Source organism: Aquarana catesbeiana, linkage group LG08 (assembly GCF_042186555.1).
Source record: "Aquarana catesbeiana isolate 2022-GZ linkage group LG08, ASM4218655v1, whole genome shotgun sequence".
NCBI lineage: Eukaryota > Metazoa > Chordata > Amphibia > Anura > Ranidae > Aquarana > Aquarana catesbeiana.
In genome coordinates, this window is record NC_133331.1 from 287,095,395 (window position 1) to 287,117,592 (window position 22,198).

Here is a 22,198-nt window from a genome sequence, read left to right on the forward strand (position 1 = left end):
CTTAAAACTGAACACATTTTAATTACACAGGTTCTGTGGTTGATTAAGGTGGTAATTCAACTCTCTTGGTGCCTTATCTGCAGTAAATTAACCTCAGAACCCGTGTAATTTATATACGTTCGGGTTTAAAGGGATGAGGTGGCAACCCTATAAGGTACCCCCTTCTCCTCATTCCTGTAGGTAAGCAACGAGGATAAGCTCCTGGTGGCAACATAATATTTTAGCCCATGTATGAACACATGTTGGCGTACAACTAAATGAACATGTCACATGTCTTAGAAATTCATCCTGCTGTGCTGGGCTACAACAAAATGGCCGGCAAGAACCAATCACAGAAGAGCCTGCCTTTAACCCATGCTGCTGAGCATTGGAGAGGGGGATGGGCGCTATTGTTGCAGGAAGTGAATGGGACAGAGTTGGGAGCAATGGAGGCAAATTGTACCGACCTGACGGAGAGGATATTACAGCTCACCCTGGAGATCATCTACCTGCTGACCGGGGAGGTGAGGAGGATTCTGGGAGCACCGCCAACACGTTTGGTTCATTTTATTGATTGATATCCAATTGAAAAGACAACTTTCCAACAGTTTTATTCCAGCAACAAATCACCGGGAAGTGTCTAAAGGACACACTTTTTGTTTATAAATGTTTTGCAACATTTAACAAAAATACACTTTTTTAAGCAACTTTTTTTGTACTCACAAATGGATAAAAAAGAATAGAAATATATATATATATAAAATATAATGAGACATTTGTCATGAATTGTTTAGTAAAACTTCTCCTGTCCTGTAGCTTACCAAATCAGTATTTAAAAAAAAAAAAAAAATTCATTCAGTTGTGAGTACAAAAAAGTTACTTATAGAAACTTGTCTTTCATTCTTTGTCAGTTACAAATAGAAACAGTAAACTAAAATGATGTCCGTTCGCCCCGATTCACACCAGTGCGGCCTCGAAATTGCACTGCTTTCAAAACTGCAGATCAGTGCGATTTGATTTGGCAATTTCATTGCGGCTTGCGACTTCATTTAACCACTTGCCTACTGGGCACTTTCAACCCCCTTCCTGCCCAGGCCAATTTTCAGCTTTCAGCGTTGTCACTCTTTGAATGACAATTGCGCGGTCATGCAACACACTGTACCCATATGAAATGTTTATCATTTGTTTCACACAAATAGAGCTTTCTTTTGGTGGTATTTTATCGCCTTCTGCGGTTTTTTTATTTTTTACTTAAAAAAAAAGAACAGAAAGTTTGAAAAAAAATTAAATAATTTTTCATAGTTTGTTATAAAATTTTGCAAACAGGTAATTTTTCTCCTTCACTGATGTGCGCTGATGAGGCTGCACTGATAGGTGACACTGATGATGAGGCACTGATTGGCAGCACTAATGGGCACTGATGGGCAGCACTGATAGATGGCACTGGTGGGCACTGATTGGCAGCACTGGTGGGCCAATCAGGTGATTGACACCCTCCCAGCACTGGAAGACCGCGCTGTAGCAGTGTTTCGGCTATAGTGCAGGCGGAAAGTGGTTAACAGAAGTCCAGTGGCGGCTCATGGTTTTTTGTTTCGGCAAACAACCACCACCTCAAAGCCAAACCCCCCCGCTCCCTGTCTGCCAGATTAGTCCGCTTACCCCATCCAGGTGGCGGGGATCGGGGCATAGGGTAAAGGCTCTTGTGTCTTCTCCTCCTCGCGTCAACCGTGCGTCTCCTCCACTCCTCCTAGGCATCCAATAGGGTCGCCTGTCCTTTCAGCCAATCGGGAGACGGGTATCAGACTTCCCGCTTGGCCTGGAGGAGGATCAGTGTTGAAACTTTGAGTATTCATTTGCTGTTGTAACACCTGGGTGGGCTCGTAGCACAATGCTCTGCGTCCCGAGCCTACCCTATTTTTAAGCCTATTAGAGCCTCTGGCTCTAATCAGGTGTTTAAAAAAAAAACACCCCCGCCGCTGTAATTCAGGCGCTTTTGTCCTGAAAAGGGCCAGACGCATGAATAGGGGGTGGCTGCGGCGATGGATAGAGCATCGCATCATCACTACAAGGTGGAGGGGGTTGCGGCCGTGAATAGAGGTAGCGGCGCTCAGGCGCCCCTAATGGACGGGCCGCCACTGCAGAAGTCAATGCAAGTCGCAACAAAATCACCGAAAAGTAGTGCAGGCGCCTTTTTTAAAGTTGCTGTGACTTGAATGGCAACAATTTGAGCGGTTCCATTGCCAAAAATAGGGTGCGACTTGTAATGCGATTTTGAACTGTCAAATTGCATGACAAAGTGCATTGTTGTGAACGAGGGCTAAGGCCAGGTTTACACTTGTACGACAAACGCTCCGACATTGGGAGCTCATGACGCATGACATGTGAAAATCAATGTTTCCCAATGAGAGCCGTCTTAACTGGTCCGACACAAGTCGTCCGACTTTTGAAAATGCTCCCTGCAATACTTTGAACCTACTTCAGCCCATTGAATATCACTGAAGTCAGATTGCCGTCTTAACTGATCCGACTTGGCATGCGACTTGTGTTTTAATGATCTTGAAGGGGAACTTCACGCCAAATAAAAAAAAAAAGGCATGGGTCCCCCTCCAAGATCATACCAGGCCCTTCGGGGAACCTAAGGGGAACCCCACACCAAAAAAACAGCGTGGGTCCCCCCCCCCAAAATCCATACCAGACCCTTACTCGAGCACACAGGTCAGGAAAGGGGGTGGGGACGAGCGAGCGACCCCCCCCCCCCCGAACCGTAACAGGCCACATGCCCTCAACATGGGGGGGTGGGTGCTTTGGGGCAGGGGGGACCCTGCGCCCGCCACCCCAAAGCACCTTGTCCCCGTGTTGATGAGGACAAGGGCCTCTTCCCGGCAACCCTGGTTGTCGGGGTCTGCGGGCGGAGGGCTTATCAGAATCTCCCTTTAACAAGGGGGCCCCCAGATCCTGGCCTCTCACCCTATGTAAATGAGTATGGGGTACATTGTGCCCCTACCCATTCACCTAAAAAAAAAGTGTACAAAAACAAAACGCAGTACACAGATTTTTAAAGTAATTTATTATGGCAGCTCCGGCGTCCCTTCTGATTTTCTTCTCCCCTCTCCGGGTCTTCTCTGCTGATGTCTTCTAGCCCTCTCTGGTTCTTTTCCCTCTGTCTGCTGTCTTCTGCCTCTGCCGGATCTTCTCTGCTGTCTTCTCGCTCTTTTGCTGGGTCTTCTCCGCTGTCTTCTTCCTCTGTTCTTCTTACGATGTTGACTTAACGATTTTGGGGGGACCCCCACGCCATTTTTTCAGCATGGGGGTTTCACCTTAAAATCCATACTAGACCAAAGGACCTGGCATGCTCTTGGAGGGGGAACCCATGCCGTTTTTTTTAGTTTATTTTTTTTATTTGGAGTTCTCCCTAAAGATTCATACCAGACACAAAGTGCCTGCATTGTCGGGATCAAAGTTGGATCCCCATTCATTGAAGTCGGACTTCAAGTCGCAGGGCAAAGTCGGATCCACAGTCGTACAACTGTCGTGTCGTACCAGTGTGAACCGGCTTAAGGCCCGGTTCACATTGGTGCGACATACGCTAGTGCAGGAACCTTTTTCAAAGTTGGACCGATTTGTGTCGGACCAGTTAAGACGGCTCTCATAGGGAACCATTGATTTTTTTACTCGTCATGCAACATGTGTTCCCAGAGCGTATGTCGCATGACGTGTATAAATCAATGGTTCACTATGAGAGCCGTCTTAACTGGTCCGACACAAATCGGTCCGACTTTGAAAAAGGTTCCTGCACTACTTTGGTCCGACTTCACCCATTGAATATCTTTGAAGTTGGATCAAGGTAGGATCCTTGTTCTAACCATCTGACTTGTGACATCCGACATGGTGATTACAGCAGCAGTAAAAGGAATTTATGTCATGCTGGGATTGTTTTGATTGGTCAAAAGACAAGTCGTACTATGTCAAATTCGGAGCAAAATCTTATCCTGTTCATTCAAGTTGGATGGAAGTAGGACTGATGTAGGACCAATGTTGCAGGGCAAAGTAGGATGACAGTTGTACAACAGTCGTGTCATACCAGTGTGAAGCCGGCCTCAGACACTTTGTCAAAGAACATGTATACCCATGATTACCAGGTTCTCAGCCCAAACTTGGTGGCACTAGATACAAGAAGGGCAACCCAAGGTCAGGTTATGGGTATATGGGGTATTTCAGCCAATGGGCAGGGGTTTTCTTGAATCCCTTGGCCTGCTGGGAGAACCTATATATTCGGGTATGGTCAGGTGATCTGTGTTCTGTGCCACCTGGACGGCTGGCGGGCATGGGGGGCAATTACAGAGGAGGGGAGACAATTACAGAGATTGGGGGGGCAATTAGAGGAGGGGGCAAATACAGAGGATGGGGGGTGCAATTACAGAGGAGGGGGGGCAAACGCAGAGGAGTCAAAACATAAGGGAGAGAGAGGCGACAGGCAGAATGGGACAGCCGATTTCACAGACTGACATATACAGCTCTGACATGTTGAGTGACTGGATTGTTTTTAAGCATTTATTTTAATAAAACTTCCGCACCAGCAGCTGCCTGTCGCCTCTCTCTCTCCCTTATGTTTTGATTGCTCTGTAATTCCCCCGCCCTCCGCCGCCCTTACCAGGGACCTCAGTAAGTAACTGAAGAAAGTATCGGAACCATATTACCACAGAACGGGCACGGTGGGGAATCGGGAAACTTCAGGCGGTCAGGGAGCCAACCTGCGGAGGAGACGCTTGCAGGGCAGCCTTGTGAGTCAAGCCAGGGATCTCGCCGGTTAGGAGGGGTGAAGCTTGAGAAGTATCTGGAGTGCCAAGCTAGGGACCCAGCAGGGAAGCGTGGGTGACGCTTGAGGGAGATACAACCGCCAACCTTGGAGGAGCTCCAAGGATTCAGAGTTAGTGAATCAGAGGGTCTAGCGAGAGACCGGGAAGCTCAGTGTTGAAGAACTACAAGAAGCAGTTGTAGTGAAGCTGAATTAACTGTTATGTTTGAGTGAGGAACTGTTAAAGGACTGTTGCCATAGGAGACAGCAATCCTACATGTGCAGAAGTGGCGCCTTGCTGGGGCCTTTCCCTGCCTGGCTGTCCTCCTATTGAAGTCTCGGAGTCTGTCAATTGAATCTATAACTACTTAAGGGTGTCCTGGTCCTAACCATCTTTCCCCCAAAAATACAAAAAGGACTGTCAAAGAAATAAAACCTCTTTTATATCCAAGAAGTGTCTGGCGCCCAATGACTTTCACCATCTTTGCACTCACTATGCCTTACAACCCATTACATACTGAAGGAAGTCAGCTATCTTTAGCCTTGGAGGTCCTCATTAGACTGGACAAGGCCAGAGACCTTGCTACATGTAAAACTTTGTCTTGTAACTTGTTGTTGATAACAAAAATAAAATTAAACCATAGAGGATTGACGCCAGAAAAAAGACCAAGTGGTACAAGTCTACCCTATTTTTTAAAATTTAGATATACACTATATTCTCAAAAGTATTGGGACACCTGCCTTTACACGCACATGAACTTTAATGGCACCCCAGTCTTAGTCCATAGGGTTCAATATTGAGTTGGCCCACCCTTTGCAGCTATAACAGCTTCAACTCTTCTGGGAAGGCCGACCACAAGGTTTAGGAGTGTGTCTATGGGAATGTCTGACCATTCTTCCAGAAGAGCATTTGTGAGGTCAGGCACTGATGTGGACGAGAAGGCCTGGCCCAAAGGTGTTCTTTCAGGTTGAGGTCAGGACTCTGTACAGGCCAGTCAAGTTCCTCCACCCCAAACTCGCTCATCCATGTCTTTATGGACCTTGCTTTGTGCACTGGTGCGCAGTCATGTTCGAACAGGAAGGGGACATCCCCAAACTGTTCCCGCAAAATTGGGAGCATGAAATTGTCCAAAATGTCTTAGTATGCTGACGCCTTAAAGCGGTTGAATACCTGCACAAAAATGTTTTATTTTTTTTCATAAAAACAGTAAGAAGAAGGCATAATGAGCTAGTATGCACCGCATACTAGCTTATTATGAAATACTTACTTACCTTAGAACGAGGCGTCGGCAGTTGATCCCAGTCACCGCCGAGGGAGCTGACATTTCCCCTCGGCGTGTCTTCCAGGCTCACGGCTCCGGCGCTGTGAGTGGCCGGAGCCGCAATGTCGTCACTCCCACGCATGCAAGGTCTGGCAGCGTCTGCCGGACCTTCAGCCCGACCTTCACAGCGCATGTGCCGCTGACGTCAGCGGCTGCATGCAAAGTGGATATCTCCTAAACCGTACAGGTTTAGGAGATATTCATTTTACCTACAGGTAAGCCTTATTATAGGCTTACCTGTAGGTAAAAATACAAAAAAAGGGTATACAACCACTTTAAGAGTTCCCTTTATTGGAACTAAGGGGAGAAGTCCAACGCCTGAAAAACAACCCCATACTATAATCTCCCCTCCACCAAATGATTTGGACCAGTGCACAAAGCAAGGTCCATAAAGACATGGATGAGAGAGTTTGGGGTGGAGGAACTTGACTGACATCAACCTGATAGAACGCCTTTGGGATGAATTAGAGCGGAGACTGCGAGCCAGGCCTTCTCCTCCAACGTCAGTGCCTGACCTCACAAATGCACTTCTGGTAGAATGGTCAAACATTCCCATAGACACGCTCCTAAACCTTGTGGACGGCCTTCCCAGAAGAGTTGAAGCTGTTATAGCTGCAAAGGGTGGGCCAACTCAATATTGAACCCTACGGACTAGGGTTAGGGAAAAATAACACTTACCATGGTTGTGGTCCTTTTATTAAAAAGAAAATCCACCCAGCCATCTTGGTGTGAGACCTTCTATAATGGGGTACTTGCATCGTTTTGTCTCACCTGGAGTGAGTGGTAGGTCAGGGACAGACACTTTTCTGGTTAGGGAAAGTGCATAGTGCAGACTCCTGGCGAGTGTGGTCAGCTCAGGGACAATGTCTGTTTGTAGGAGATATCCTGGTATCCAGACCAGCAATGTGGGGCTCTTCACAGCAACATTCTAGTGCCACCCTGATACACCGCTAACTGCCACCCCTCCAGCAGAAGTTGTCCTCAGGTAATACTAGGGTTGCCACCTGTTCGGGATTCACCCGGACAGTTCGGGTTTGGAATCATGCATCATGGGTTTCAGGCTGTCTGAGGGCCGGACACATTATTCAGACTGGACCAAGTCCCCCCCCCCCCCCTTCTCTCTCCTGCCTCTAAGTGAGTACACTAAGGTAAATCAGGGTTCTTAGAGCACCTCTTACATCAGAGCTCCCCCTTACATCAGAGTCCTCTTTATACACCAGAGCATCCCTTATGTTAGAGTCCCCAGAGTTCTCCCTTACATCAGAGTCCCCCCTTACAGTGAAAGGGAACTCCATGAGTTCAGATGTAAAGGGAGAACTCTGTGGACGCTGATGTAAAGGGAGAACTCTGTGGACGCTGATGTAAAGGGGGAACTCTGTGAATGCTGGTGTAAAGGGGGAACTCTGTGAACGCTGGTGTAAAGGGGGACTCTTGTGATTAACTTCATATGATTAGAAATGTTATTTAACCAATTGCCTACTGGGCACTTACACCCCCTTCCTGCCCAGGCCATTTTTCAGCTTTCAGCGCTGTCGCACTTTGAATGACAATTGCGCGGTCGTGCTACTCTGTACCAAAAAAAATTTTTTTATAATATTCTTCTTCACACAATTAGAGCTTTCTTTTGGTGGTATTTAATCACTGCTGGGTTTTTTATTGTTTCAAAAAAAAAAAAAATAAACAAAACAACATTTTTTGGATTTTTTACTTTTTTTTTCTGTTAGTAAATTTTGTAACTAATTTTTTGCCTTCACTGATGGGCAATGATAGGCGGTACTGATGGGCATTGATGGGTGGCACTGATGGGCGACACTAATGGGCATTGATCGACAGCAGTGATGGGCAGCACTGATAGGCGGTACTGATAGCCAGCACTGATTGACATCGCTAATGAGCAGGGGGGGGGGGGGCACTGATTGCTGCCATTGGTGGGCACTGATTGGTGACACTATATTGTAATCGGGACACTGATGATCAGTGCCCTGATTACATTCCTAGATGTCTCCCTGCGTGGAGATGCCTCTGATCGGCTCTCCTTGCCACACACTCTGTCCGTGTGAGGCGAGGAGAGCTGATTACCGGCATCTCCGTGTTTACATGTGACCGGCTGTGATTGGACACAGCCGATCACATGGTTAAAGAGCCGCAGAAGCGGCTCCTTACAAAGATCGGGGTCATGCCGTGTCCTAGTAACACGGCGCAGCTGCGATCGCTGCACGCCCCTGAGCGGCCGTTCTGGGACGCCGTCCCAGAACATGAGACGCCCCCCCCGCTGTCATTTGACGGTGGGCGGCAAGCAGTTAATAGCATCATCTATGCATACTATGAAAAAAAGATTGCTGTGCGACGCTGAAGTGTTCGGGTTTGACTTGAAGAAAAGGTGGCGACCCTAGGTAATACAGGCCCAACCTGGTGACACTAAATAAATACCAACTGCTCTATTGCATTCTATCGGTGCCTACAAAAACTGTCTTTAACCCCTTTGCACCTAAGGGTAAAACAAATCTTAAAGTGTTACTAAACCCAGGACTCTGCGATCACTATATCTGGTCTCCCACAGTACACAGAACATGGAAATGCAATTATTTTAGTAAATATAAACTGCTAAATACCTTTTCTCATCAGCAGTGTATATCAGTCTTATGACTTCTATCAGTGTCTGGCCAAGAACTGGCTACAGCTTGTAGGAGGAGTTTTCAGTCCCCTCTGACTGTTCTATGAGACTGCAGGACCCCTGACCCTCTGCTTGGACATTGCTGATTGGCCCTGTGCTGATCACATGCATTCTCCCCAAAAAAAAAGAGAACAAAAAAAAACCTCTCTAGCAATACACACCAAACTGAGCATTTGCAGAGTGCCTCCTTGGGCTCTGTTCTATTAGCAGATGGACTGAGGACAGTAAAAGCAGAGAAGGATCAGAGAAGACAGGATCAAACAGCTTTTTACACAATGCAGATGATTGACCCCTTAGGTTCCACAGTGAATATAACAAGAATGCTTTACTGCATATACAGACTGATTTTACTGTTGTGGGTTTAGTAACACTTTAATGCCTAAGCACAATTTTGCAACTTTTACAGGTGTTAGTAAAACTGTACATATCATCACAACTACTTTGTACATCCAGGTGGATTATACTGCGTTTTTTTCAGGACAAATTGGGCTTTCGTTTGGTGGTAAATGGATATCTCCTGATTTTTTTTTTTTTATCAATTTTTTTATTATCAAAGAAAAACTAACCCATACAAGTAAATATATATTTTTTTTTAATTTTAACCAGGGCCATCTTTAACGCAGGGCAAAAGGGGCAGCTGCCCTGGGCCCAGTAATTGTTGTGGGGCCCAAAGCAGCTGCCCCTTGAGCCTAAACTGCCTGAAAACAGTTGACAAGTGGATTCAGGAGGGCCCAAGAAAATGTTTGCCCATGGTCCAATCAATATTAAAGATGGCCCCGAATTTTTCAGTATTTTTCTTGCTAATACCCATACCCTACCACCAAAGAACAACCCAAATTAAATTCTCCTGCTCCTGACGATCTCAGCGACACCACATATGTGGATGTTAGTTGTTTGTACCTGTAGTACAGCTCAAAAACAATAGTGCGCATTTTGTTTTGGTTTTTATCCTACCTAAAACACCCTGACACTGATACTAAAAAAAAAAACTGTCCTTGACTTTTGACCCTGACTTTGACCCAAGCACTAACCCTGCCACTGACCTAGGTCAGACCTTGATCTAGTTATTCTATTATTTATTTATTTTTTTTATTATATATATTTTTTTTTTTTTTTTTTTTTACACATACTTTATTTTTTTTTTTTCAATCTGCAAGGAAAAAGAGAGACACAATGTATCTCACTTCTCCTTTCACAGAGAGAGAAAACATTGGGGGCTTGACTGATCACTGTGGTAGCCAATCGGAGCCTATCACAGCGATCAGGTGATCGGGAATCAGGAGTTCTAGGTAGCAATCGTTAGTATGGGACCCGGGGCTCCCAGCACAAAGAAAGATAAGCAAATATGCAGCCCCATGGAACAAAGCCCTGCCCAGTGGGACCGCATATTTGTGTACGCTTGGCGTGAAGGGGATAAACATTACCACTAACCTACAGGATATACAAGATAAATTAGAACATCAATAACTGTGTGTGTCTGGGGGCTCTCCCTGTTTGGGTACCGTGGGCCTAGGCCCTACCTACAGAAGGATGACAGTGATCAGATTCTAGCACAGAGGGTCATTGATGGCAGCAAGCTTTAACTTTTTTTGTTGGGACATGTATATAGTGATTTGCTAATCTCTCTCCACAGGATAACATAGTTGTGAAGAAGACATCAGGAGATGGACAGAACTCCATTATGGTTCCTCTACGTTCCCTCCTGGTTCCAGAAAGAAACAATGAACAGAAGATTTTACAAGTCTCCCAGAAGATCATTGACCTCCTGATGAGAGAGGTGAGTAGTGCTGGGAATTCTGGGACATTATCCAGTAACAGACAAGGGATGTGTATCCATAAGGTGTCAGGATGTCTCCATGGAGGAGCCGAGGCATTTATACTACTTTGTTTTATAATTATACACAGAGTGGAAACTGGAGCAAGTTTAATGTTAGTATCAAAGAAGAAGGTATTAAAGAAGACCAGGAGGAAGATAGTGTGATGAAGGAGTGGGGGTATATAGAAGGACACAAGGATCTCTACAAGGATGTCATGATGGAGAATCAGCTGCTCCTCACATCACCGGGTAAGAGGAGACTTTATTGTAAAGGAGAGAGCAGTACGGAGGGTCCACCTAGATCCCCCATCATCTGATAAACACATAGAAACATTCGGTCAGTGTGTGTGTTTCCTACAGATGGATCCAGTAATGGGAACCTACCACAGAGATGTCCTCCTCCTTTGTATTCCCGGGATTCCACACAGGAAGATCACACCATCTCTCACCGTCATCAGGTAGGTGGAACTGAGAATATTAAATTCAAACTTGGCTCTACACTGTATTAGATTATATTCTTCTATGTAGTCTCAGGATAGTAGTGTTCACAATCATTTTGTGATTTTAGGGAACAGAAGTGATGGGTATAAAATTTGACATTAAAGAGGAAGAAGACATGTATGTAATAGATAATCAGCTGTCTATAATTGAAGGTGACTTGATGGAGACAATGACCAAGGAAGAATCTTCTCTAGATGTCGGCACAGGTAAAAATGATGTAATATAAAATGCAGCACATCACCATTTTTATTTTATGTTCATTCTTTCATATTTCAATTAATTTTCATCAAATTTGGCTTGTTATGATATGATGGTAAAGCATCCAGTGAACCTATACTGCATCCCATGCAGTGGAGATATTGTACTTCATATGAAAAGTCCATCTCCATTCCTCAATATAACGTCATGTTCCCAACAAATGAGGTGGAGATACTGTACACCATATGAAAGGTCCATCTCCATTCCTCTATATAATGTGAGGTGCAGAAACTGTACTCCATATGGGAGGGCCTTCTCCATTCCTTAAAGGGGTTGTAAAGGTAATTTTTTTTTTAATGCGAGCTCCCTCGCATGGTGGTGAGTGCTTGCGGGCGCGCTCCCGTGATACAGCCGGCGGCTATAGCCGCTCGCTGTATCACTCGGCCCCGCCCCCCGGCGCGCCGCGTCATCGGATGTGATTGACAGCAGCGCGAGCCAATGGCTGCGCTGCTTTCAATCCATCCACTGCAGCCAATCAGCGACCAGGCTGAGCTGCAATGAGGACGAGCAGCGAAGATTCGAGGCGTCAGGTAAGTAAAACGGGGGGGCTGGGGGCGGCGGTACTGTCAAAAGTTTTTTCACCTTAATGCATAGAATGCATTAAGGTGAAAAAATTTTTATCTTTACAACCCCTTTAATGTAATGCCATGTTCCCACAAATTTGATGGAGGAAGGTCCATTTCTGTTCCTCACCATAATAAATGTCATTAGCGTATGTACATCTTCTCCCAGTGTCCTATAGCTGCTTTGCTTGTATTGTACACCTTATCTAATTTTTTCCTTGCATTATTATCTCTGTACCCAACTGCGGACCAAAGATCTGGGTAACAGTTGACTTCTAGACCAACATTCATTATTCCGAACTGCAAAACATGAACAATAAACATGTTTTCTTCTTATTATTATTATTGATTTAAAAAATATTTCCAACAGGAGGCCACAGAAGCTGGAATATCCCAGAGAGACATCTTATTTTATCTGCAGATTATGATAAAGAAGATAATGACCTGGTTCAATATTCTCCAAGAAAGAGAATTGTTACAAAAAATTTACATCACAAACCTAATCCTATGGTAAGATCAACAAATCAGTTTAATTCTGAAAATTTCCAAAGATAAATCCTACGCCATTACCCCATACAAGCTATCACAGTGCAGATAAATCACTGAATCCTTCTAATCTTGAGGAATCTTCTCACAATTATCTGTTTCCTTTTCAGAATTTTGAAACCTCATTCAGTAAAAACCATGACCAGGTTGTACACCAGGGAATGCCCACCAGTGAAAAGCCCTTTAAGTGTCCCGAGTGTGAGAAATCCTTCATGAGGAAAGCAGGACTTGTTCAACACCTGAGACTCCACACCGGGGAAAAGCTATTTTCATGTTCTATTTGTGGAAAGACTTTTACCGAAAAATCACAACTCAATAGACACCACAAAGTCCACACCGGTGAGAAGCCCTTTTCCTGTCCTGATTGTGGAAGGTGCTTCCCCCATAGGGGGAACCGTGATAAACACATGAGGATTCACACTGGTGAGAAGCCGTTTTCCTGTTCAGAATGTGGGAAATGTTTTGCACAGAAATCGACACTAATTATCCACCAGAGAATGCACATGACCTGAGGCTGGTGAAAAACTTATGGTGTTGTTTCACTGGCTGAATCGTCATGTCCTTAGAACAACCATACGAAAGGATCAGCCAACCCATATGGAATATTTTAGTTTTAATGTTGTGTGATCTTTGTTTTTTTTTTTTTCTTTCATTTTTTTAAAAAAAGTACCTTTTTTTTTTTTTTTTGTTTTGTTTTATATATATCTCATTTATTGTGTATCTTCATGTTGCAGTTTTTCCTAAAACTCAAACTTTTTGCCTTTCTCCATTCTGGAGATTTCCCCCTCTTCCTGTTGTGTCAAAAATGAAGGGAAAATCTATCCAACAAAGAGAGTCACAGGCATTAATAAAACCATTTAGTAGAGCGGGGAAGAGTTAGATCTGCTTTTTTTTTGGATGTACATGTCCCCCCTGGAGAGACTTTCTGTCCCAATGATGGGTGTCACTGGGAAATTTCCTCAACATGGATACATGGATGTGTCATATACTTCAAATGGATTTATCTTGATCAAGGAATTGATAGTGAAAGTCTGTGTTTTGTTTTTGTTTTGTTTTTGTTTTGTTTTTTTTTTTTTGTTTTTAGTTTTTTTTCTCTTTGGGTAATTTATTATTAATTACTCAACAAAAGCTCACGCCTTCTCCATTCTGTCTAAAAATAACGAAAAACAATTTTGGATTTCCAATAATTATTAAAGTTCTCTGCGAACAATGGTGGGGTTTTGGGCTGTCCTTCTTTCTTTATATAAAGATATATGTATTGTGTGACAGCAATAAGATGAAGTTCTCTTTGGTAAACCATAGTGTGGTCTCCTTGTTTTGTTTCATATGTACTGATTAAAGCTACTCCGATTTTTATCAGCAACATTATGATGGTCATTTATTGGAACTTTAGTTTTTGGAGAAGTTTATTTGTTTTCTAAATGTAATTGGATTATCTGCTGAACATTTTGACAAGGCTAAAGAGGGACATGAGAAGTGAGTATCTAGTCTGTTGAACCTGTGGTTGTCAGGGGTACGAGTAGTTACCATGGGGAAATAGCAACAAATAATGAAGGGAGTCCATGACAGAGAGAGAATCCCACAGTAACGTTGGCCCTTACTGAGTTAGCTAGTGTTTCTCTAGGAACCCCCTTACGGAAGTAACCCCCAGGTCTAGGGTTGCCACCTCATCCCTTTTAACCCGAGCACATAAGAATGACACAGGTTCTGAGGCTAGTTTAATGCAGATAAGGCACCAAGTGAGTTTAATTACCACCTTAATTAGCCACAGAACCTGTGTAATTAATATGTGTTCGGTTTCTTAAAGGGATGAGGTGGCAACCCTACCCAGGTCCCTCAACAAAAAAAGATGCACAGAAGGAAAGGAGTCAGGCAACAAGAACTGGTGAGTGAGAGAGGCATGAGGCAATGGGTGGATAGACGCTGGAGTGAGGCTTGAGGCTGTGGGTGCAATGGAGGGTTCAGACTTTTCAGATTTGGATGAAGTGGAGGCTCTGGGTAAAGCAGAGAATAAGGCTTTTGGTGCTGGGAGACAAAGAAGGTTGCAAGTGCATCAGAGGTGCTGTGTAGACTGTGGTTGCAGCTAGGCATGCAGCAGAGATGCATCAGAGACTGTGGATGTAGCTGAGGTGCAGCGGAGGCCGAGACTGTGAATGCTGTGAAGGTTGTGAGAGCAACTGAGCTGCAACGGATGGCTGCAGTGGAGATAATGAGTCTTGCAGAGGGCAGCGGAGGTGCAAGGGTGGCTGCAGCAGAGACTTGTGGATGTTGTAGTGGGCAGCGGAGATACTAGGGCTACAGTGCATCCAGAAAGTTTCCATAGCGCTTCACTTTACTGTATTTAGAGAATAGCTTTGGAAGCTTAAGGGAGTGATGGACACAAATGTAGCTTTTGGCAGCTCAATTAAATTACAGATTCAGCATGCCGCAACACCACATAACTGGTTACGACATGTCACATGATGTGACTGTGACCTCTCAAGTGTTTATGGCCATAAGGAAGAGCCAGCAATGAGTCATGGGAGGTAAGAAGCAGTGACATTACCCCCTCTTTTAGGGTCTCCCCATCTGTTGAGGGCCTAATTTCAGAGGGAAGAGGTGATTAAGGAGCAAAAACATCTAATGCCAGTTGAGATCCAGGTTCTTCCAGGCTTTGCTATCTAACAGGTAATTCAACTTGCCTCTTGGGATCCTGGAAATTTAGATTTGCTGGAACTCTTATGCCCCGTACACACGGTCAGATTTTCCAACGTAAAATGTGCGATCAGAGCTTGTTGTCGGAAATTCTGACCGTGTGTAGGCTCCATCGAACATTTTTCATCGGAATTTCCGTCACACAAAGTTTGAGATCTGGCTCTCAAATTTTCCGACAACAAAATCCGTTGTCGTAAATTCCGATCGTGTGTACACAATTCCGACGCACAAAGTTCCATGCATGCTCGGAATCAAGCAGAAGAGCCGCACTGGCTTATAAACTTCATTTTTCTCGGCTCGTCGTACGCGTTGTACGTCACCGCGTTCTTGACGTTCGGAATTTCAGACAAGATTTGTGTGACTGTGTGTATGCAAGACAAGTTTGAGCCAACATCCGTCGGAAAAAATCCATGGATTTTGTTGTCAGGATGTCCGATCGTGTGTACACGGCATAAGGTCTCATGTACACTGCTGCTGGTAAACGGACATTTACGAGCAGTTTGGCAGTTTTTTCATTATATTATCAGTACATGTACACAGGGTCATTTTATAGTTGTTTCTAGGCAGTTGAGTTTAGAAGCATTTTTTGGAACGCAAAAAAATGCGTTCAGGACCGATGTTTGTTTAGAGGCATTTGAAATGACAAATGCCCGTAACAGCTTGTAAACGCTGCTAAATGCAGTAACTCAAGTTTAGCAGTGTTTCGTGTAGGAGCACTTTTTTTTTTTTTGTTGAAATGAAAAAACTTCTGCAAATGCGGCAAAACGCCGCTAGCTGCGGCATGTAAACGCGGCTGAACGGACGTTTTTAAATGTAGGATTCTAGCTGTCAAGTTAAATTGTTCAGCTGAGGTTAAACAACGTTCCATGTACATGAAGCCTAAATCTCTGCCTGTCAGCTCATCCTTATCACAATTGTATAGTCCCACCAGAATGTGGTCATTAGGGCCTCATTATTCCAGACCAGTTCAGCCAATAGAACTCAAAAATGGAATCTCATATTGTCCCACTGTCATGCTTCCTTTGGTTGAGAGAGCTAGCAGCAGAGGAGGTACATCTGGGCACATTAAACATGGAGTGAAGGGCAGCATGGAACTTTGGCAAATACTAAACCAGGGGGATAGTCTCTTCTCCAGAGGGAAGAAGCCCAGACCAAGACATCTCTGGCTAGGAAGCAAGTAATATGGATCAGCGAATGGGGAAATTCCATTAGCTCTTTGGATTCTTGGAGTAATGAGGAGATGGTTGTAGAAGCAAGAGTCAAGGAGGAGGTAATTGGCTGAAATTGTACATGCACTACGAATGCATAGTAGAGATGGTCAGAGCCTCCAGGGAGGCTTCCAAGCAGTTCATGCGAGAGTCCAGGTCTTGCAAGCAAAGAACAAGCTGTCTTATGTGAAGGCAGAGGCACCTGGGAAATGTCTGTGCTTGGCTTATGCATTGTTCTGTTTCATATGCCGCTTTATGCATACACAAGAGCGGACTTTACGGCAGACTTTGCCCGGCGGACGGGATTTGGTCGGACAATTCGATCGCGTGTGGGCTCCAGCGGACTTTGTTTTCTCAAAAGTTGGACGGACTTTGAGACATGTTTTAAATTAATCCGTCGAAATCGAGTCCGGTCGAAAAGTCCACTCGTCTGTATGCTAGTTCGACGGACAAAAAGCCACGCTAGGGCAGCTATTGGCTACTGGCTATGAACTTCCTTGTTTTAGTCCGGTCGTACGTCATCACGTACGAATTCGACGGATTTTGGTGGATTGTGTGTAGGCAAGTCCGTTCATTCAGAAAGTCCGTCGAAAAGTCCGTCGAGCAAAGTCCACTCGTGTGTACGCGGCATAAGTCTCTCCAGAAAGTATGGTCACCTGCTGACTTGGTACCATTCACAGGCAGATTAACTTTTCAGCAAGACATAGAAGTTGAAGGTTAAACAATACCTTCCTTATTGGTTCATATATGTATATAGAGGGAAGGCTGGGCTCGAGATAGCTGGTAGATGGGAGCCAGAGGGTCCATGTCACTTGGAAGGATGTAGCGTTCGTCTGCCACCCCAAGGGAGTCACCAGTAATGGAAACTACCAGTTATTAACTCACACCTTCACAAGTATGCCTGGGCAGCCACAGGGTAGTTAGCTAGGAGCTGGGCTGAGATGCACTTTACGTTATAATGTTCCTGAAGCGTTTAAAGTTCTCAAACTGTTCTTGAGCCTAGTCTGGAGTTATTTGAGTGGTACATGGTGTTCAAGAGGAACAGGGCCTGTAAAGCGCACACGGGGGACTAAAGCAGGGCCACTACAGAAGGGGGTAACTTGGCAGAAGAGTCGGAGGAGGAGAGCAGTTACCGTGGGTAACCAAGAACTGGTGGGAATGTAAAGCAGCCGGTCAATAAAGCGTAGTACCAGGCTCGGGTGACAGGTCTTTCCAGGAGAGAAGGGGTCAGTGTTCTGGCTCCCTCCCTAGCCGCTGGTTCCCTCAAAGTATCTGGGACTGAACCTAGCCACATGGTATGGAAGAGAGAAGGCGTTAATCAAGTGAACGCACAGTGGGGACCCCATTCTGTCACTGGGAGGAGGGTAGCAGTGATACGCTAGACTGGTGGAGAGGGCATAGGCTCAGTGGTGCCCCTCCTAATGCAACATACATTGAGGAAGGTGTGCAGTAACATGGGACAGTACATTTTACCGAGGCACTCTGTACATTTACTGACTGTACTGAATGTTGACTTTCACATGAAGGTGGCCCCGCAAGGTCCCTGGCATTGATGAGTGCGCACACACAAGAAAGGTACCCCCATGTGCAGGGAGAGTAGGCCCCACCCACATGCTGTGCTTTCACTTTGTATTCGATTTGCTGAACAAGGCTTCCACTGAGTCAGCAGAAGTAACGCTTCCACAGGCACACAGGTCAGGCCAAGGAAGGTGACCTGTACTGGATGCCTTGTGTGCACGATTGCATGTGCGATGAAAAACTGCACCATTACACACAGGTGAACGCCCAGCCACAGCCCTGAATGGAGAGGTGTAGGCCACTGCATGAGCATGAGTAGGTGTTTGTGTCCTTGTGCTGACCGGGCTCTTCTAACACTGCTTATGACGGGGTTTGTTGCACACTTATTGTCACGACTGCCCATTTGTTGCCAGCATATTTCACATTTGCCCATTTCATTGCCCAAGTATTTAGAAGTATTTATGCTAAATACTATATGTGGGCAACAAATGGTCAATTGTAAATTGTGTATGCTGTCCTGAATATGAAAAGTACAGTAGGTTTTGAAGTATTATTATTTTTTTCATCTTCCTTATTTGTATGTAGAAAACCTTTTGGGGGCAGCCATTTTATTTTAGCCCATGTATAAAGACATGTTGGTACACAACCAAATGAACACTTCAGACGTCTCCTTGTTTTTTTCTTGCTCTTAGCTGACATGAGTTTTCTATCGAGATTTAAAGCATACCCTCAGGTTTGAGAATTCATTTATGATGAGCAGTGTGCTCATCTAGGTCTGTTCGGCTACAACAAAAAGGCAGAGGAAGCAATCAGAGGAATCTGTTTTTTACCCATGATGCACTATTGTTGCAGGAAGTGAATGGAACAGAGTTGCGAGCAATGGAGGTAAACTGCACCAACCTGACGGAGAGGATATTACGGTGTAGCATCACATATGGTGACCCATCACATTTCACTACCCACTGGAGTGCGCATGCGCGACGCCGCCATATGCGTTCCAACACTTTTACGACAAAACTCCACACCCCTCGCCATGCTTCGGGCACGACCTCACTTCGCTCGGCATAATTATATTCTAACCCTATGTCCACTTGGATGGTGGGGCTTGAACCTGGACTTTAGGGGTGGAGTTTTGTCGTAAAAGTGTTGGAACGCATATGGCGGCGTCGCGCATGCGCACTCCAGCGGGTAGCGAAATTTGATGGGTCGCCATATGTGACGCTACAACGGCTCACCCTGGAGATCATCTACCTGCTGACCGGGGAGGTGAGAAGGATTCTGGCAAAAAATTGGCAACCTTTTTTTTTTTTTTAAAACATATACCTGCCTAAGATAATCATTCTACTTTTTTCATAATATATATGTAGCGCTGGTAGATTTTCAATCTACTGTTGATAGGTAAATTTAGTGGGTTATCTGTTCATACATAGTCAGATTTGCCTCTGTTCCAGCTTGGCTGAGTTGCATGTAGTTTCACACGGTGCCTGTGGGTGTCGTTGTCACCATGGGTCAGTGTTGGAAAGGCAACACGCTGAAGCGTATGAGTGCTCCTCTGTCCCGGAGATAACTCGGTGGAGGTGGTCCTCCGAGTTGCATTCTGGGGGAGGGTATTTATGGGTCAGACGCCATGTTTGGGGTTCGTTTCGTTCCACCTGCTGGCCCTTCTGGCCAACAGGTATGTGCTAGGAGTACTACCTTGTGGTCCTCCATCCAGGAAGAAGTCTGTCTGGGGCCTACCACAGCAGCAGAGGAATGGTCCTGGGCTGTCTGTCCTAGAGGGAAGAAGCTGGACAACTGAGGAGATCCCAGGGGAGGACCCATCATGGAAGGATCATGCAGAGTGCTGGTCTGGAGAGGGGCCTGGTGACTCAGTTGGAGGACGTATCCTAAAGTAACCCTACCACATAGTACTGCCGGGTCGGCTTAAAAGTTCTAGTGCTGTGTTTGCTATTCATCTTAAACCATTACATCCTGTGGCAGAGGACTGTACGGGTTTCAATCCAATCAAGTCTGTGGCAGAGACTTTTGTTCGTGTCGCATACTGGCTGCTAGGTTAGTGAGAGAAACCTATCCAGGCGGGCAAAGATTCCACTCTTCAGAGAGAGTATATCCATTTACATATATATATATTTATATATATATAAATGACATCACCAGAAAATAAAGTGCACATTTATGATGAGCAGTGTGCTCCTCTAGGTCTGTTCGGCTACAACAAAAAGGCAGAGGAAGCAATCAGAGGAATCTGTTTTTTACCCATGATGCACTATTGTTGCAGGAAGTGAATGGAACAGAGTTGCGAGCAATGGAGGTAAACTGCACCAACCTGACGGAGAGGATATTACGGTGTAGCATCACATATGGTGACCCATCACATTTCACTACCCACTGGAGTGCGCATGCGCGACGCCGCCATATGCGTTCCAACACTTTTACGAGTGAATCAAGTCTGTGGCAGAGACTTTTGTTCGTGTCGCATACTGGCTGCTAGGTTAGTGAGAGAAACCTATCCAGGCGGGCAAAGATTCCACTCTTCAGAGAGAGTATATCCATTTACATATATATATATTTATATATATATAAATGACATCACCAGAAAATAAAGTGCACATTTTTTTTACATTTTTTTTTTTTTTTAATTCCACATTTATTAAAGCAAACTTTATTTTTTTATTTTTCTGGACAACAGGACAAAATAATAAAAAAATTATATATTTGTTAACTGCCACCTGGCTTAAAAAAAATGTTTACAGAATTTGTGTGACCATACACCTAAGGGTCTGGTATGTATTGGGGGGGGGGACCCCACAAATTTTTTTTATTTTTTTTTATTTTGTCGCTGGGGTTTCCTTTCAAGACCCAAGTCGCACTCATCTCAAAATCGGATCCCGTTCATTAAAGTCGCATTGGAAGTCGGATCAATGTCCGACCCATGTCACATGGCAAAATTTAACCGAGAGTCGCGTGACTTTCATGTGGCACCAGTGTGAACCCGGCCTCGATACTGATTCAGATATTGTGATTGTTAACCTTTGTTTTTTATTAAATAAAGAATTTATAAAATAAATAAAAAATAATGTTGTTTGTGTCCAGGCTGCATTATACTCATTGTATGTCACTGTGGCAGGTGATAATTTTACGCAATTTGCATCATAGTCAAAGTCTATTTGTTGGTCAACTATAACAAGGGTCTCCAAACTATGGCCCTCCAGTTGTTCAGGAACTACATTTCCCATCATGCCTAGTCATGTCTGGGAATGTCAGAGTTTTACAATGCCTCTTGGGATGTGTAGTTCCGCAACAGCTGGAGGGCCATTGTTTAGAGATCCCTGAACTAGCCTAAGAACAAATTAAACTGGTCATTTTTTGAGAGCTGAATATTAGCGTCTGTGGCAACCATTAGTACTTTAGAGAGGTTACACTGTACCGCCACATTCCTCCTTTCCTCCAATCTTTACTACATCCTTTAGTTGCAAGTTTAAAAGGACAATTGTTGTTGGATTTTCCACGGACAAATGTTGGATGGCAGGTTTTAAAATTTTCCGCGGACAAATGTCTGTTGTCAGATTTTCCGAGCGTGTGTACACAAGTCCGTCGGACAAAAGTCCAAAGTACAAACACGCATGCTCGGAAGCAAGGACGAGCCGGAAGCGGTCGGTCTTGTAAACTAGCGTTTGTAATGGAGAATTAACATTCGTGACGTGGCAAATTATGAAATCTCCAAATGCAGCGATTCTCTTCTTCTTTAATGGGATAATAATGAAGCTGCTTTGCTGGTGATACTGATGGAGTTATTGCTAACTAATTTTCAAAGGCTTTTTTTGCTAGTGATATCAAGAATAATATTATTATGTTTTTTTTTTTTTTTTTTTATTTAGGCAAGTTACCACAACACCATCATCCCGTAGTTTTTAAGATCAAACATACAACTATGTTGGTGTCCCTTGTCAATTGTACATTATATTTAAAAAAATACAACTGCCTAACCCCAAACTGTCATTTGAAGTAAAACACAGTATTATTCTACACAATTTTTTTATTGTGCATTAAAAAAAGAAAACAAATAAAATTAGACATGCTATCTGCCAAAAGAACGTAACCAAAAAGTGCATTCTATGCATCCAAAAATATAGAAAATATACAAAATCAAATCATTATTCAACCAAAAAAATAATGTCAAAGCAATAACTCCAAGGCCAATAATAAATAACACGTTATCTCCTCCGATTCCGCAACATGGCTGGTTGACGAACGGCCGTTCAGAAACAAACTGAAAAGCGCAAAATGAAAAGTAAGACATGAAAAGTGCGAATCAACACGAAAT

The 22,198-nt window shown here is 44.4% G+C and overlaps 2 protein-coding genes across 2 annotated transcripts in view; both read left to right on the forward strand.

The window, feature by feature from the left end:
- The window catches only part of LOC141106771 (uncharacterized), a 90,742-nt gene that overhangs the window by 18,133 nt on the left and 50,411 nt on the right, over window positions 1–22,198 (forward strand). The gene's annotated exons all lie outside the window — the stretch shown is intronic.
- Window positions 356–13,819, forward strand: LOC141106618 (oocyte zinc finger protein XlCOF8.4-like). The gene is made up of 7 exons (XM_073597539.1): window positions 356–503; window positions 10,404–10,547; window positions 10,676–10,835; window positions 10,947–11,044; window positions 11,155–11,293; window positions 12,279–12,418; window positions 12,565–13,819. Exons 1-7 carry the CDS (start codon window positions 426–428, stop codon window positions 12,964–12,966), a joined length of 1,161 nt encoding a protein of 386 aa, XP_073453640.1. The 5' UTR covers window positions 356–425; the 3' UTR covers window positions 12,967–13,819.

Coding starts and splice junctions, on each gene's coding strand:
- LOC141106618 (XM_073597539.1), top strand. CDS start 426: ATGGAGGCAAATTGTACCGACCTGACGGAGAGGATATTACAGCTCACC. Junction 10,548..10,675: donor TTGACCTCCTGATGAGAGAG/GTGAGTAGTGCT, acceptor AATTATACACAG/AGTGGAAACTGGAGCAAGTT. Junction 12,419..12,564: donor ATCACAAACCTAATCCTATG/GTAAGATCAACA, acceptor TTTCCTTTTCAG/AATTTTGAAACCTCATTCAG.